Source organism: Ixodes scapularis, unplaced genomic scaffold (genome assembly GCF_016920785.2).
Source record: "Ixodes scapularis isolate PalLabHiFi unplaced genomic scaffold, ASM1692078v2 PGA_scaffold1__304_contigs__length_218370807, whole genome shotgun sequence".
Lineage (NCBI taxonomy): Eukaryota > Metazoa > Arthropoda > Arachnida > Ixodida > Ixodidae > Ixodes > Ixodes scapularis.
In genome coordinates this window covers 54,227,440-54,245,311 of record NW_024609846.1, presented here as the reverse complement: position 1 = coordinate 54,245,311, position 17,872 = coordinate 54,227,440, and the positions used below count along the sequence as shown (strand labels likewise).

General features: G+C 44.9%; 1 protein-coding gene across 1 annotated transcript in view; it reads right to left on the bottom strand.

The window, feature by feature from the left end:
- Positions 1 to 1,030: 1,030 nt before the first annotated feature.
- The window catches only part of LOC115311583 (loricrin-like), a 59,365-nt gene continuing 42,523 nt past the window's right edge, over positions 1,031 to 17,872 (bottom strand). Inside the window, exons 2-3 of the mRNA XM_042290172.1 lie at positions 1,511 to 2,284; positions 1,031 to 1,431 (exon numbers count right to left, since the gene is read on the bottom strand). Coding sequence (XP_042146106.1) covers positions 1,031 to 1,431; positions 1,511 to 2,284 — 1,175 coding nt within the window. The remainder of the gene's footprint in view (positions 1,432 to 1,510; positions 2,285 to 17,872) is intronic.

Below are 17,872 nucleotides of genomic sequence, written 5' to 3'. Positions count from 1 at the left end.
GTTACGGTGAAAACGATGATGATTTATTTATAGCTGGGTAATGGCGGTAGACAGAGGATTGAATTCCTTGCTGCGAGCCCGCTGGCGATCCTCTACCTCCTCTTCTCTAGGCATCTCATGAGCTCTGTAATAATATCACTATTCAATATAACAATAGTAATTGTATACATTTTGAATAGATTTACAGAATAAACCGTTAGAAAGTGCATCGTAAAATGCAGAGTAAATAAAAGTAAACATTGTTCGAAATGCTTTAAAATCTACTTCGGTTATGCCAAACTGAGAAATATAAAAACACGAACCAGAACACTGCTGAGGTTTAAGAATTTATTTCAGTACTCGAATATTTCACGCAACAATTTTCTTTAAATTATAAAACAACACACTCCTTTGCAGCGTTGAAACTGCATTTCAAGAGCCCAATTGTTTCATATTTTGTTTTATATTTATATCATTCTGAGAATCTTCTGTCCTCCGGAGCCACCAGAGGAAGATGACTCGTAGGACGAGATATAGCTTCCATCCGATCCTCCTCCCCCGCCAGAACTCAGAAGCCCAGAACTGAAGCTACCACCATTCGAGCTCCCGCCACCGTAGCCACCTGTGGAGCCTCGAAATAAGCTTCTGCTTCCATAACTTCCCCCTGAGCCTCCACTTCCAGAGGCGCTGCTCCCATAGCCGCCGCTTCCATAGCCGCTGCTTCCAGAGCCGCTGCTTCCAGAGCCGCCGCTTCCAGAGCCGCCACCTCCGTAGCCTCCGGACCCATAGGAACCTCCGTAGCGTGATCCGCCCGATGAATATTGAGATGACCCATACCTTCCACGGCCACCAGATCCTCCGTATCCGTCTCTAAGAGAACCGCTTCCTCGGCCGCCTCTGGAGTACATAATCCAATATCCTCTTCGTGAGCCTCCTCCTCTGAGCCCTCCAAAACTTCTCGATCCGTAGGAGCCACTGCCGTATTCTCCGTAGCCTCTTCTACCATTGCTGCCGCCTCCGTTACTTCCAAAACGACGACTGAAGATTGTACTCAGCGAGCTCCCTCCGCCGAAACCTGATCCATATCTGTTTCTGCCGAACGAACTGCTTGACCCACCACCGCTACCTTGACCGAAGCCGCCGGAGCCGCCCCCGAAAAAGCCGCCGCTGTCTCCACCACCGCCAGAAAACAAATTGCTGCTGGAGCCTCCTCCCGTTTGCGAGCTTCCAGAGGTGGAGCCCGTTTGACTTGATTCTCCTCCGCTTCCACCGGATCCACCGCTTCGGAACAGGCTTGATAAGGAACTGCCAAAATCACTACCACCAAAGCCTCCTGACCGCATCGATGACGAACTTCCTGTACCCCCTCCTCCTCCTCCTCCTCCTCCTCCTCCTCCTCCTGATAATCCTCCAAATCCCGAAGAACCGCCTCCGAATCCGGATGAACCTCCTCTGAATCCGGAAGAACTGCCTCCGAATCCGGAAGAACCGCCTCCCATTCCGGATGAACCGCCCCCCATTCCGAAAGAACCGCCCTCGAATCCGGATGAACCGCCTCCCATTCCGTATGAACCGCCTCCGAATCCGGATGAACCGCCTCCCATTCCGGATCCGCCTCCGAATCCGGAAGAACCGCCTCCCATTCCGGATGAACCGCCTCCCATTCCAGATCCGCCTCCGAATCCGGAAGAACCGCCTCCCATTCCGGATGAACCGCCTCCCATTCCAGATCCGCCTCCAAATCCGGAAGAACCGCCTCCCATTCCGAAAGAACCGCCCTCGAATCCGGATGAACCGCCTCCCATTCCGTATGAACCGCCTCCGAATCCGGATGAACCGCCTCCCATTCCGGATCCGCCTCCGAATCCGGAAGAACCGCCTCCCATTCCAGATGAACCGCCTCCCATTCCGGATCCGCCTCCGAATCCGGAAGAACCGCCTCCCATTCCGGAAGAACCGCCTCCGAATCCGGAAGAACCACCTCCCATTCCGGATGAATCGCCTCCGAATCCGGATGAACCGCCTCCCATTCCGGATCCGCCTCCGAATCCGGAAGAACCGCCTCCCATTCCAGATGAACCGCCTCCCATTCCGGAAGAACCGCCTCCCATTCCGGAAGAACCGCCTCCCATTCCGGAAGAACCGCCTCCGGATCCGGATGAACCGCCTCCCATTCTGGATGAAGCGCCTCCGAATCCCAAAGAACTGCCTCCTGAGGAGCCGCCACTGCCACCATAGCTTTGGTATCCAGATCCTCCTCCGAGTCCGGTTCCTCCTCCCAGTTCACTTCCACCAGAGCCGAATCCTGCAAGTCCGTAGCCACCTCCAGCTCCAGAGCCTCTACCAAATCCGACGCCCCCAAGCCCTAATCCACAGCCTCTCGGGATAGGAAAGCCTAGGCCGTATGATATAGGGTATCGGAGCAACGTCCTTCCATAACGATATCCCAGGGGCAGTCCTGCGAGGCGTAGTGTTCTGAGCTCCTTGCACGAACTTCGCACACGATGTGCGGACAGGTTTTCTGTAAGCGATTTGTACAGAGAGAATTAATGAAGCTACGCTCAGAAGCAGCTAGCCTTGCTCCGTACTAACGGAAACAACCTCTAGGATGTTTCACATTCGAACGAAGTGTATAACAGCTTGTGCTATATTAAGTTTTGGGTAATTGTAGTAACCTTTCTGACTTTTCGTTGCTGTGATGAGTCGTACATTTTGTTAAAAGTTCAACCCGGTTCGAAACTCTAAAACCTTTGTTGTTATGCGATGTATTTAGACAGCAGTCCTTGACATGAAGGCCCTTCGTTCGATGGTCGCTCTATAACACTACGCCCGCAATCGGCATTTTAGTTTTGTACCCTGGTAATCGGCAGAATGTCATACTCGCACCAAGCTAAAAACAAAACGAAACAAAAACAAAAAACGGAGCGATCTGCGAAAGTGAAACGAATTGCATGTTGTTAGAACCCGTCTTACGAAAATACACGAATTTTTCTTAGTGCGCCTAGTTATCCAAATAACGAATACCAATCCGACAACTTTTTAATTATTCGTTTAGGGGCCGAGTTGTGAATTCGAAAGTTGTAGAGCGCATTGAGAAACGTTCATTTAAATTGTTTGTCACCATGATACGCTTTACCTTCTTTTTTTCTTTGGCTAGAAAAAGAAAGCTTGCAATATATATAAAAAAAGACCACGCGTCGAGGCGCCTGCGCGTCGCGCTTGTAGCGCCCTCAGACGTGCTCTGAAGGAGCGAAGTCCATTTTATCACTGTCGCGCCGTCCGAGACAGGGCTGACAGGGCATCGTATTGGGGGAGGCCCCAGAAAAAGGCGTGAGCAGTTACCGCCGCAAAGCCTTGTTTCGGACAGCGTGACAGTGATAAGGTGGACTTCGCTCCTTTAGAGCACACCTGAAAGCGTTGCAAAATCGACGCACGGACGCGTTGTCACGTGGTCTTTTAAAACTATTTCGCAAGCTTTTTTTTTCAGGCTAAAAATAAACAACAACAAAACAGGCAAAGCGTATTATGTAGAACACACTTTAAATGCGCGTTTCTCAATGCGCTCTAGAACTTTCTGATTCACACCTTGGCCCTTAGACGAATAATTGAAAAGTTAGCTAATCAATCTTTAATAATTATATCAATAGAAACATTAAGACAAATTTGTGCGCTTTCATAAGACGCGTGCTAACAACATACACATACAGTTGGTTTCATTTCCGCAGAGCACTCCGTTCTTTTTTAAAAGTTTGGTGAAAGTTGTCTAGGACACCCTGCATAGAAAAATAATTAAAATGGCAATTTGGGCCAGTTAATTCATGATCACCTAAACAAGCACCAAGAAATACAGACAGACGAAAGAAAGCGAACGATAAAGGTTGCTTTCTTTCGCTCATGTGTATTGTTACAACTTTTTTAGGCGATTACATAAAAAGCAAGCCCAGAGATAGCTACACCGAAATGAACGGCTTGCACTGACGTATCATCGCATACTTTTGACCACCATGTAAGAGGAGGAGTGGGTAGCTGCTTTTGTAAGAATTTCGAGTGACGGGTTAATCTTCTATAAGCTTCTATAATAGCGACCGACGTCTGTGCAAATCTCGGAGGCCCAAAAAAGGATTCTGATAAGAGGGAATCTCCTTCTTCCCCTCTTCTATGGTGGTCATGGGAGCGCTCTTTGAATAACGTCACGTGCAAGCCATGTATTGATTTGGTTGCTTTAAACGGTAGTGCCTGGTTTTTCTTTTTCCTCGAATATTCTTAGTTACGTGTAGGATATCGGTTTACGAGTATAGGCGAGCTGATATAGCAATAACGTACACTAAACTCGAAAATAAAAAAACGGAAAAAAAAATAACGAGCATAAAACAATAGCAGGAAGGGCTTGAAGTCCTGTTCCGGTCGTTCGGTGCTTGGCCTTGTCTTAGTCTTTAATTTGAAGTTTAATATTAAGCAATATATAGAGAAGACTAAGTTCACTTCGTTCTAACAAGAACGCAACTGCGATATAACGTTTATATTAAACTGCTGAAAAAAAAAGTTTAATTGTTACTACATTGCACCTTAAAGATTTATGAATTTCGAGTTTTCTATTCCATTTTGATATGAGGTTCATATCTATTTGAGGTTCAAGCTACTGTCTCAATTGGAAACCACTAATTCAAGTTAAGGGGGCGGGGGTCTTTTTTTTTTTGTCCAAGATATTTAGAATGAAGAGATAAAGAGAAATACGAATTCAATCATCAAATTCAAGTTAAGAAAATATGCTACGGCCCTGTCGCTAAATGAGGCGATAAAATTAGGCCCAAACTCTGTGTATCTCATTCTTACTTGGATGATCACACTCACCCTATACTATAAACACGAAGGTTACTGTGAAGGATGGGGAAAGGTATCTCCTTGAAGCCTCGGAGTTGCAGCCCACGTTTCGCTAAGGGACAAGCCTGTGGAAGCTACATGCCTTTGCGAGACGTCGACGAAAACTCGGAGGCTTCGACAAATTCTTTTTCTTTTTTTTTGACGTCATGCATACACTGTATGGTTTAAAAGCGAAGATCATATCTTAACTTAATAAGAGCGTCTGAGTAGCGTTAGAACTATATAGCTTTTGCAAATAGGTGCCAGTAATATTCCCTATCATGTCAATGATTTGATTTAAAAAGCGCAGTGGAAGTTAAACCCAACATCCAAACTGTCGTTTTCGGCTCTTCGAGACAAAAATTTGTGATATGTGTATTATGTGTATTCTAAACGAGAAAAGATACTTGTGCAATCCGGTTTATTTTTTACCATTAAATTTATGATTTACTTCTTCTCATTTACATTTGAAGATGTTGAACGCCACACCTTTTATATATGGCCGATTTTATGTTTGAAAATTAGACTTTACTTGTATATCCTTATTTTGAGCCTTGGAAACAAGACTGAAAGCGGCGTATTCATGCCGTCTACAAAACTTTCGGAACTTTATTTTTATCCTTGGCCTTAGAGATATTTTTTTGAATTTTTCTAGTAACAAATAGCGCTTTAACATTTCCGCCTATAGCTTTTGGGTATCCTAAATACGCACGTATTAGTTGTTGTCCTTCGGAGGCATCGCTCAGCTGGGACAGGGCAAGGGTACCTGAAGAATCATAAAATATAGGGAAATACGATTAGACATTAGGTGAAGCAAAACTTGTAATAGTTGGTCGATATAGAAGGCAAAAATGAACCCTGCACCCATTTCTTATTCTGCTCTATTATGTGTTGCGTGCTTTATGACACAACAATTGTCAGCTTTCTAATGCGCGAGAATAAATTGATTTCCTTTCAAGAGTGGTGATTACTATCTTCCTCGGAGATCGATGCTGCGCCTTATTTCTATAGGATGTCAGAAATTAATTTGTGGTTATTAACAGTCGAGGATTCAACATGTTTACGCAATCTCTCTCTCTCTCTCTCTATATATATATATATATATATAGGGTGTCCCAAGTCACAAGGCTCGATCTAAAATGGACCGTAAAAGTCGACGCCTGCACGTAGCAATTTAAACTTTTCGCCAAAGGTGTATTCCACCACGTCGGTTTTTTGTCGTAAAACTACAAAAGCGTAGCTCCCTTTCGGTAACAAATAGGAGCAAGAAATTTGCCGGGGTCAAAGGCGGGCGGCGACACAGACGACCAAGTCGAGTTGCGGGGCGTGTTTGGTGGTCGTATTGATAGATGGCGCTATTTCTTTATCGAGGCTGCTCGCGACCACCGTGGTTTATTAAAATGAACATAATCTTTTTATAACGTACTTTTGGTTCAAAAATAAATGCGGACAACAAAATCACAACCTTAAAGCACACACACACACACACACACACACAAACAAACGCGTTTGCATAAATTAATGTCAAGAGTTGGGCTAGTTGGTACTCGTTGATCATAATGTAAAAACAGCACAAACAAACACGGACGAAGGAGAAGAAACACGCAGACGGGACAAGCGCTGACTCGCAACTGAAAGTTTATCACTTAAGTAATAAAGTTTCAGTTGCAAGTCAGCGCTTGTTTTTACATTATGATCAGTGTTTGGCATAACGACGCTGGTTTTGCTGCCAACGGATTTCGTCTGCGTGTCGTCTGCTTTCTTTCGATGGTCGGCTACACCTTCGGTCCCAACGCCATATATCAATACGCGTGCCAAACACACCCCGCAGAGATACAGTAGTAAGGGTGCAGGCGAGCTGGTGGATGACTCGACTCGGTCTTCTACGTCGCCGTCCGCCTTTGACCCTGGCAAGTTATTTCGCCCTATTTTTTTACGGAAATAGGGCTACACTTTGTAAGTTTACAAGAAAAAACCGACCTGTGAAATAGACATTTAACGAAAAGTTTAGATTGCTACGTGCATGTGTCTATTTTTACGGTTCATTTCAGATCGAGCATAGTGACTTGGGACACCATATATACATACACACACACACTGCAATCCAGAAAGTTATTCTTATTGCTCACGCGTATACAGCCTAAATATATACAGGGTATTTATTTACAAGTGTAACAAAATGAAAAAAAAAAAAATAAATGTCGTGAAAGCTACACTTATGCGGTTTGTGCGGGTGAGTTACACGCCCAGGGGACATAGCACAGGGGGTTACTCGTAACGATCAGTCGGCTAATTAACAAAAAAAAAATGTAAATTAACTTTTAATTAGTGAAAATTGCCATATGGCTCCAATAAGAAACTTGCTGAGCGTCATCGAAAACCACTAAATCAAGTCTTTTCAGAAAGATATAAAGCAGGGGCAGCGTTTTATGGCGTTCCGTAAAAACGCTAAATTCGGACGCATTTTTAGGTTTAGGTTTATCATTGGAGCACATCTTTGCAGAGCCGTGTGTAGAGAGAGTTTGGTCAATGGGAGGAGCGGGCAGAGCCAGAGCGTGCACCAGATGCAGATAAAGGGTTTGGCATGCTGTCTTGACCAACCAGAAACCGAAAAAAAAAAAAAAACCCTTAGCGGTGGTAGCGAGAAACAGTTATAATAAGAACGTAACGGTTGAATGTAGTAACTTTTCATGTTTGAAATTATGGTGCACGTGATGTTTCGATTATGATTATGGAAAGAGATGTAACAAACGAATGTGCGCTTGAACTCTATTTTGCACGGACAGAGTGTGACCGCTCGGACGGCAGATTCCTGGCCATCGGTGCCTAGCGTCAAAATTATTGTCGATCGTTCCGGTAGTCGCGCTCTTCCACAATGATTTCGGATAAGCGGGATTGAAAAATCACGCGCCCCATATTTTCAGTCACCGAGAGTTACTCCGACGCACTTAGTAATTTCGTTTCTCGCGACCACGGCGAGGGTATTGTTTCCGGCTTCTGGTTGGTCATATTGGAATTCGTGAAGAAGCCGTGGTACACGCCCAGCCCGCTTTCGGCCAATAGCGTTTCCTCATTTGCCTCCTGTATATACTTCCCAATGAATGACCAAACTCTTTCTATCAAATACGGCTCTGCATCCCTGCGCCCCCGGTCCTGCTCCCCAGTGGCCGAGACGCGCAACATTCGTGCGCGATACTTCCCTCCATTTCCCTCCACCCTACGAGAGAGGCGAGGCGGTGGCTTCGCGCCACGACCACCGGGGAGCATAACCGCGGGCGCGAAGATGCGGTCCAATAAGAAACCGAAACCTAGAAACGCGTCAAAACTGCGTGTTTCTTCAGAACGCCGTAAGATGCTGCCTCTGCGTTATATCCTTTGAGAAAGTGTTGATTTAGTTGTTTTCGATGACGCTCAGCAAGTTTTAATTGGAACCACATGTCTATTTTCCCTAATTAAAAATTAATTACCAATTTTATTTATGAACCCAACTGATCGTTACGATTAGCCTCCTATATCATGTCCCCTTGGCCATATAACTCACCCGCACAAACCACATAAGTGTAGCCTTCACAACTTAAAAAAAAAAAAATGTTACACCTTAAAAGAAACATTTTGTTTATAGTTCTGGTCAGAATATTTGAATAGCTTGGGTAGAAGCATTGTGTGACCTTCAACTTTAAAAATAAGCAATGCCTGTAGATAATACGCAATCGCTCAAGTAGCTTGTTCCTTTTGTTTTAACAGCAGACAATGCCCACTCAAGATTGATGGGCGTCCGAGATGACGGGCATTACTACATAGAAAAAGATTGAGAGCATGACTCAAGTTTTATTCGTATCTTGTAAGTTGTCATGAGCAAAAAGCTACCTTGAAGTTTATGGATTAGCCATTTATTTCGTTTCGCCATACTTCTAAATATACAATGTTTTTTTTTTTTTAAGCTTAATAGATTTGGGCAAATAAAGCCGTGAAAGCTACACCTATGCGGCTTGTGCAGGTGAGCTATGCGGCCAGGGGGACATAGCTTTGAGGGTTAATCGCAACGATCAGTCGGCTAATGAAGTACATTTTGTTAATTAAGTTTTTAGTTAGAGAAAATAGATATATAGATCCAATTAGAAACTTGCTGTGCGTCATCGGAAACCACTAAATCAACGCTTTTTTTTAAAAGTATAACTTAGGGGAAACTTTTACGGCGTTCCGTAAACATGTTTCAGTTGGACGCGTTTCTAGGTTTCGGTTTCTTATCGAACATTATGTCGGTGTAACAGCGCGTAACAACGAAGACTAAGAAAAGACACGCTTGTAAAATCTTTCGTCCCGGGCTTTGAAAAATATAATACTTTGAAAGGCAATCGGGACCAAAACAATTTGGAAGCTTCAAAACTAATAGAAAACAACTCGATTTTAAACACGAAAATAATTAGAGCACCAGAACACTTCCAATTTTCCGGGAAAAAATAAACTTAGAAACATATAAATTAACCTAGAAATGATAGCAAGTGTAACAGCTGCTTCATTATCCACGGTATCGGGAATATCTCAGCATTTACCTTTGATGTAAATAATACCCTCGCTAAGATTTTAATCGCTCCCTAGAAGTTTCGCAGAAATATGTACTTTGCGTTTAAATCTTTTCAGTAAGGCAGTACAGGGGAATTTGTCAATCAATTGGATTCTATGGAGGAATAAAAAGTGGCCAGATCCGGAAAGTGCTGGATTACGGATATGAAATTCCTACCCAAATACAGGACAAGCAGCGCAGCTGGTCTAGCCGTCGCCATGTCCAGTTGCAGTGAAGTCTCGAGGGCAGGTGATGCGTGGCTTCCGTTCTGGCGAAGCTTTATAACCGAAATGTCCAACTCGAATATAGGTTTATTTTAGCCTGCAACCTTCGAGGGCAATTGGCTTCTATTTTTTCTCATATGATCAGTCATTACGTTCCTTTGTGTTGTCAAAAAACACAGGTTTTCTAGTTCTTCTGGCTCTTACACAAAGAAGGCGGATTTTGCCGTATAACATTTAAAAGAACCCACACGAACACGAGCTGATATATGTGAATTAATTGACTGTTTGCGTTTTATCTGCGAAGCTCGAGAAATAATGATTAAAGTGTATAAGCGATGCAGACTTGAATCACAAAGGCCCCGAGAAGTGGCCATAATATATGGCACCAACTAAAAAAAAAAAAAAAAAAAAAAAGATTGGCGAATTTATTTTTGCGAAACCATTTTTGAAGCTTTGTTCAAGGGTTCAGTCTTACAATAGTTATTTCTACCTTTCTTTCCTCCCCCTCCTTTCCTTTCTTTCAGTGAGATATTTTTGAATGCTTTAATAAAATGCAGAAGGGTAGGTGTAGTTCACAATTCGTTTTTACCACTCTTCTGTCTTCTTCCGCAGGTAACTCAGAGAAATACATTAAACTTCTAGAATGGCGTTTCCTTAAAAAGTATGAGTGACTTACGTTGCGAGGAAAGTTTATAGTATCTATAAAGAAAAAAAGGAGAATACACTCGAGCGCTTAGAAGGTTTCCGTGTTAATCGTCGGAGTGGTCCACGTCTTGAGGTGTTCCTTTGTGTAATGTTTTATTTGTGCTGACCTGAAGTTCGAAGTACCGCATTTGTTTTTAATTTGTCTTTGTTTTTTGAAGAATATAAACGTTCAGCAAGATATTTTTTGCGATTAGATAATTATACTTGATGCATTATCTGTGGTCTTGCTCTAGACCAGGTTTATGGAAGTCATGCGAAGTGAATGGTTGATAGATATTATAACTTATAAACAGCGCTTTTGATGCGCGTGTTTTTTTTACGATAAAGGCATCGCGAATGAACGCAGCTGAACCCTTTCAAAAAGATTTGGATTTACACCACCTAGTCAGTCTGTTACACATCTATCCTATTCCTAGAGACCTCACTATCTGGCACGCCCTGTATCAAACATGGGTAAAATACTTAGAAAATGTATTTTAACTACAATTCTAATTACTTTGCTCCAAAAGTAGTTTAACTAGAATTACAATTACTACTACGTAAAAAAGTAATTAATTACAATTAGAGATTAATTTAAAATAGTAATGTAATTTCTTTACAATTACTCATTTCTGAGAGCGACTCGACTTGGGCCATATAACTTTAAGCGAGTTGTTTAGAATGCGAAGCATTTGTTCATTCCTTGCCCTAATATTTGAGCAGGCCTAAAAATCGCTGTACAAATGTCGCGTACTGTGCTTTTCTTTCTTGAATTTCGTTATATTAATGATAGAATTTGATAGTTTTGGGTAATGAAGTCCTAGGTTGTCATATTTTCAACAAATAATAATAAACTAGTTAATTTACTCGAAGGCGCCAGATCGCTAAATTAATAGAGTTAATATAAAACTACAATACACACGCGCTGATGCGAGCACATTCACATACACTCGTCACTCTGGTTCAGCTTCCACTCCAGATCTTGATCCGGATCCAAGAAGAGTCGCTCCGCTGATTTTGGCGGATTCAACCGGAAGTCAGCCTGGCCAGCGCTCGGCGCCCACACGTAACTTCCTTTCCCGCTGGGCATCTTCTCGTGGAAGAATTCGTAATGGACTGTCGCAAAGTGCCGCCCTCCTGCTGCTGCTTGATGACAGTTCGCCGTCAAGTTTTTCTAGCAGCTCCTTCAGCTGCAGCGGCTCAAGTAGCCGCGACGATGAGGATTGCCTGTATGTTCAGCATGAATTCGACTGCCTTTCCGAACCTCAGCAGAAGAGGCCGAAAATGAATACGTTTTATGTTATTGTAAATGTTTTGCATTGAGTTGAAATTATAATGGCTAAGAAATATATAAGAGCCAAATCGTGCTCTCGAATCAATGTTGATAATATTCACAGCTGCGAGGTCAGTCTCCAAAATGCTTATGCAAAAATACTCGAAGTAGAACCAACAGGAAATAAACTTAAAAATAACAAAAAAACAAAAACAACTGGGACAGTACTGAAAGAAACACGTAAAAACTGTATATATACATAAAAAACACACACAGACAACTTTATATACCATTTAAATCCCCACCCTCGGCTGAAAACTCAAGGTCAATTTTGTTTCTTTCAATATTTTGGCGTGTTTTCGCTATTATATTCTGCTCAAACCGCAGACGGCGACAAAAGTCGCCGCTGAGGTCACCTCCAAAAAGGATTGTCTCTTAGCCCGTAGTGTAAGCAATAAGAAATTAAACAATGCGACAAAACTATTTTTGTTGTGCGTGTGTGTCAGTGCGTGTCTATGTGTGGCGAGAGTGTCACCAAGCGCTAGGCCGCTTGTATGAGCGCTGAGACGTTCAGAGAGGTTCCATCGGCGCCGCTAAGTCTTGCAAAAGTGATTGCTATTGTGCTTGAAATTTTGCAATTACTGTCTTAAGAAAGTAAGTAAATTACAATTACAATTTTCCTTAGCCGAAAGTAATTATTAGAATTACATATTACAAGGAAAGTAAATAAACTAAAGTAATTGAATTACTACCCAAATATGCTCTGTACGTCATTTTATCAAGCGTCGCACAGAGCGTGCGCGAGTTAACTGATATAAATAAGCTTTATTAAGTAAACAAACATTAACGCGCTAACCCAAGCTACATTTAGGCGCTTAGATATGCCATAAACCGTAGAAAACAGAAAACAATAGGGTGATAGAATAGCCAAACTCTTCACCCTGCAAAAGAAAAAAAGTGTGTTGATGAAGGCATTTTAGCAAGTGTCTACGTTCTGATGCCATCGCTTGTCGACAACAAAACGATCACTGTGGTGAGATAGAACGAATTAACCGAAATTTCGAAACTGCATATGGGATGATTCTAACAAAGGATGAACGAAATTTTGATCTGACGGTACTTGACGAAGCAAGTTGTCACTTGCTCTGAGCGGGGCTCGGGGCGTTCCGGTGCGCCGCTTTGTCTTTCCAACAAGCCTGTACTGCTTGTGCGCCGAGGCCTTCGGCGGCCGATATTGTACGACTAATTTTTTTGTTTGTGCTGCTCGTCTCCAAGTGTTCTTTAAACTTACCCAAAAAGTGAGAGCTGTCAAAGGACAGACATTTAATGCTATGCAAACGCTCGAGAGTTGTGACACGAGCGAGTTCTGGAAAATATTACGACGCTTTGAAACTTCAGTCCGTCGCAGTTTTGTTGCATAAGGCTGCGTGGAGTTTATGACTGCAGCCGGTTTCCTCAGCCTCGTTGCTTTAGAATCATTTTTGATGAAGCTATTGTTTCATGTTACCGAAGAAATGTTAGTCGCACGGGGAAAAGTTAGGCCTGGACGTGAGTGTTACCAAGCCTCATTATTAATGCGAAAACAATTAACTGTCTCATGGAGCGAAAGAGGCGTTGTCTGTGACCGCGAAAAACGGCACCTAAATTCTATGAGAAAAACGGCAGTTTTAATTAGTTGAATTTCCATTAGCTGCGACGCGTCATAGTTCCAAGAGACGCCACCCCACAGGGGAGCCCTTTTCCTGGAGCTGCGGCCTGCGCGCCGGTAAAAGGGAGAGGGTGGTGCACTCGCGGTCGTAGGCGCCCGGCTGGTCTCTGCGGAAGACAGCGGGGCGCGCTGCTAGTAATGCGCTACGTGCACGAATGCGTTCCTATACCTAATCAGTCTTAGGTGTCCTCCTGTATTTCTTTTCCCCACAATTTCTTGCGAATACGCGGTCTTTGACTGGTTACAGAAAACTAAAGGGGACGTTTTTTCCTACAATTACGGAGAAGTTAATCATAGGTTTCCATAAGTTGTCGCTGAGTATATCGATTTATTTTTGTTCTTCAATTAAAAGTGCAGCAATTACGTTTTGATATGCCCTGTAAACAAAGTCAAAAGTGCCTTGCAGTTTGTTTGTGAGTCTCGGTTCCGAAAGCATGTATTAACAATATATAAGCGTGATCCCATTGCTGCTCTATTGTACAAAAAGCGAGTTTCTAATGCTCGTCTTATTTTAAACTAAGATTTATATCAGACATGGACCTCTTCGGATTCCCCTTTTTGTTGGGAAGTGTTTGAACATCGACCGTTTGCTTGGCAATTTTAGACTTACTGTGCAACGTTCTTTTAACCATTATTGCATTTAATTGAATGGATATCCCCGGGTGGGTACGAACGTCTATTTTACGCATTTTGACATGACAGGTGCTTTTTTTGCGCGACATGAATAGATCTCACGTTCTTGTATAGTATGTTCAACAAGGAGGATTAAGACTCCAGTATTTTTAGGGTGATTTCAGATAAGATCGACCAAAGGATGGCTAGTCGACATTTTCAAATCAACTGATGTTTTTATATGTTATTGTCTAGTGTCTGGTATGAACGAATCCAAACTTAGTTTTGACTAGAAAAAATACTTGGGGACAGGAAAAATCGTAAGGCATGAGGTGGTGGACAGTTGCATTAACGCGCACTGATGGAGGGGGCCCGTTTGAGAGTGAATAACTAAAGCGATAACATTAGGAGAACTCTAATACGTTTTAGGCGCAAACTATGGGTATAGCTTGCTTGTAATATAAAGTAATCATATTTATTTAAAATTTATTTATTTTTCTAAAAATCGACAAACATGCCTGCTCGAACGACAAATGGCAAACTTTGGAGGTCTGTATCTCATGAAATAATTTAATCATTATGATATAATTTGCAGATATTATTCTACTAATATATAGCTAATATTTAAAAAATAACTAAGGTATCTGTGTGATACAATAGTTAGGATATATTGTCACGGGTGGTGACCAGAATAACAATAAATAAACAGGAAGAACTAAACGTTTAATGTGGCGAACTTGTGCCAATACAAAAAGAGAATAAAAAATAATAACAAAGCGTCGCGAGCGTCGAGGTCGGCGAGACAGCAGAGTCGAGCGCTGGGGCGAAACTGACCCGACAAGGTCGCGGGCGGCCTCTTATCTAGAGTGAGTCACTATCTCGAAGATTCGGCGGAGAAGGTTCGAGCGTAGCGCGCTCGGGGCGAGAATGAACAAGCACTTTCTAGAACAACAAAAACAAGGATGAACGATATTAGTTATGTCCGCAGCAAGAATGAACGAGAACTTTCTACAAGTCCGTGACCCTGCGCGCGGCATTATCCCCCCCTTTAAAAAGTGCATCGTCCCGATGCAGCACAAAACGAAGAACAACAAACAAAAACAAATCCAAAACAAAAAGGCAGCAGAATCGCGAGTCGCAGTTCACAGTTCACAGTTCACCGGTCGACGAGAGTGGAAAGTTCTATCGTTCGTAATACGGCTTCAGCCGGACGACGTGCACCACCTCGGGTCGCGGCTGACGTCTTGCAGATGGGCGCGTTCCGTCGGGTAGAACTTCGTAGTTCAGATCGCCGAGGCGTCGGATGGTCTTGTAGGGTCCGAAATAGCGTTTCAGGAGTTTTTCGCTGAGACCGCGACGACGTATTGGTGTCCAAACCCATACCCGGTCTCCGGGTTGAAAGTGGACGTCCCGGCGACGAAGGTTGTACCGGCGTGCGTCGACTCGCTGTTGGTCTTGAATCTTGACTCTTGCCAGTTGACGAGCTTCCTCCGCGCGCGACTCTTGCCAGTTGACGAGCTTCCTCCGCGCGCTGGGAGATGAGTTGAGCGTCGTCGTTGACATCACCGGTTGGCACGTGAGGCAGCATGGCGTCGAGCGTCGTGGTAACCGTCCGGCCGTGTACCAGTTGGAACGGTGTCATTCCCGTGGTTTCTTGAACCGCTGTGTTGTACGCAAACGTGACGTACGGCAGCACATCGTCCCATGTCTTGTGCTCTACGTCGACGTACATGGAAATCATGTCGGCGATGGTTTTGTTGAGTCTTTCCGTCAGCCCGTTGGTCTGCGGGTGGTACGCCGTGGTGCGACGATGGCTGGTGTGGCTGAGACGAAGGACTTCTTGCGTCAGCTGGGCCATGAAGGATGACCCGCGATCTGTAATCAGTACTTCAGGTGCGCCGTGTCGAAGGAGAATGGACTCGACGAAAAATTTGGCGACTTCCACGGCTGTTCCCGATGGCAGGGCTTTCGTCTCGGCGTATCGTGTAAGATAATCGGTCGCGACGATAATCCACCGGTTTCCTAGCGTCGATGTTGGGAACGGCCCAAGCAAATCCATTCCGACTTGCTGGAAAGGCCTAGTCGGGGCAGGTATCGGCTGCAGGAGTCCTGCTGGCTTCGTCGGAGGCCTCTTACGTTGTTGGCACTCATGGCATGACCGTGTGTACAGGTGGACTGTTTTCGGGAGTCTCGGCCAGTAGTACTTGTCACGAATCCGGGCGAGCGTCCTGCTGTATCCAAGGTGTCCAGCCGTCGGGTCGTCATGGCATGCTTGAAAGATTTCTTCTCGCAGGCTGGCCGGAACAACCAGCAGCCAAGCAGGGTTGCTCGTTCCGAAGTTCTTCTTGAAGAGCACACCTCGCCGCAGAACGAAGCTTGACAAGTCTCGGGCCAAGACTCGCGGAACTGAACTTCCTTGGCCTTCGAGGTGTTCGATCACGGCGCGAAGTTCGGGGTCGTTTCGTTGAAGTGCTCCCATGTCGGCATCTGTCACTGCACCGAGAAAACAGGCGTCGTCGTCGTCGTCAGTGCTTTCGGGAGGAGATTCGACTGGGGCCCTAGACAAACAGTCGGCGTCGTTATGCTTGCGGCCAGACTTATGCACAATGGTCACGTCGAATTCTTGCAGTCGCAGACTAAAGCGAGCGATGCGTCCTGACGGGTCCTTGAGGTTGGCAAGCCAACAGAGAGCGTGGTGGTCCGTGACAACGCGAAACGGGATCCCGTACAGGTACGGGCGGAACTTGGTTAAAGCCCAGATGACAGCGAGACATTCCTTGTCGGTCGTCGAGTAATTTTTCTCTGCCTTGGACAGTGCCCGGCTTGCGTAAGCGATCACCCTCTCTGCTCCGTCTTGTCTTTGGACGAGTACTGCGCCGAGTCCGGCGTTGCTGGCGTCCGTGTGAACTTCCGTTTCCGCTGATGGATCGAAGTGTCCGAGGATAGGGGGCGACTGGAGACTTTCCCTCAGTTCGTTGAATGCTTGTTCTTGCTCCTCCCCCCACTGGAAGTTCACGTCGTCCTTGGTCAGATGCGTGAGCGGTGCAGAAATCTTGGCAAAATCGCGAACAAAACGCCTGTAGTAAGCGCACAGTCCAAGAAATCTTCTTACGGCTTTCTTGTCTGATGGCTTGGGAAATTCTGCAACAGCAGATGTCTTGGAAGGATCAGGGCTTACACCCTGAGCACTCACGACATGGCCCAGGAATTTGAGCTCGCCGTAAGCGAACCGACATTTTGACGGCTTTAGTGTCAGTCCAGCATTCTGGATAGCCTGTAGCACGGCTCGCAAACGTCTCAGGTGCTCTTCGAAGTCGCTTGCGAATACCACGACGTCGTCGAGATAGACGAGGCAGCTTTGCCATTTCAAGCCGGAAAGAACGGTGTCCATTACGCGCTGGAACGTCGCCGGTGCTGTGCACAGTCCGAACGGCATCACTTTAAATTCGTACAGTCCGTCCGGCGTGACGAAGGCAGTCTTCTCACGATCCCGTTCGTCGACCTCGATCTGCCAGTACCCACTCTTCAGGTCCATCGACGAAAAGTATCGGGCATGGCGCAGCCGGTCCAGAGTGTCGTCGATGCGTGGCAGCGGGTAGACGTCCTTTTTCGTTACGGCGTTTAGTCGGCGATAGTCCACGCAGAACCGAAGAGTTCCGTCTTTCTTTTTCACCAGGACTACCGGTGAAGCCCACGGGCTGCTTGAGGGCTGGACAATGTCGTCATCGAGCATTTCTTGGACCTGCTTCTGGATGACTTCTCTTTCTTTCACGGAAACACGGTACGGCGACCGATGCACAGGAAGCGCGTTGTCTTCAGTGACAATTCGATGTTTCGCAACGGTCGTTTGGCGCACCTTTGACGACGTGGAGAAGCACTCATTGAACTCGGCGAGAAGGTCACTGAGTTGTCGTCGTTGTGGGGTAGGCAGGGTTGGGTCGATGTCAAACTGCGAAGGCGGCGTTGTC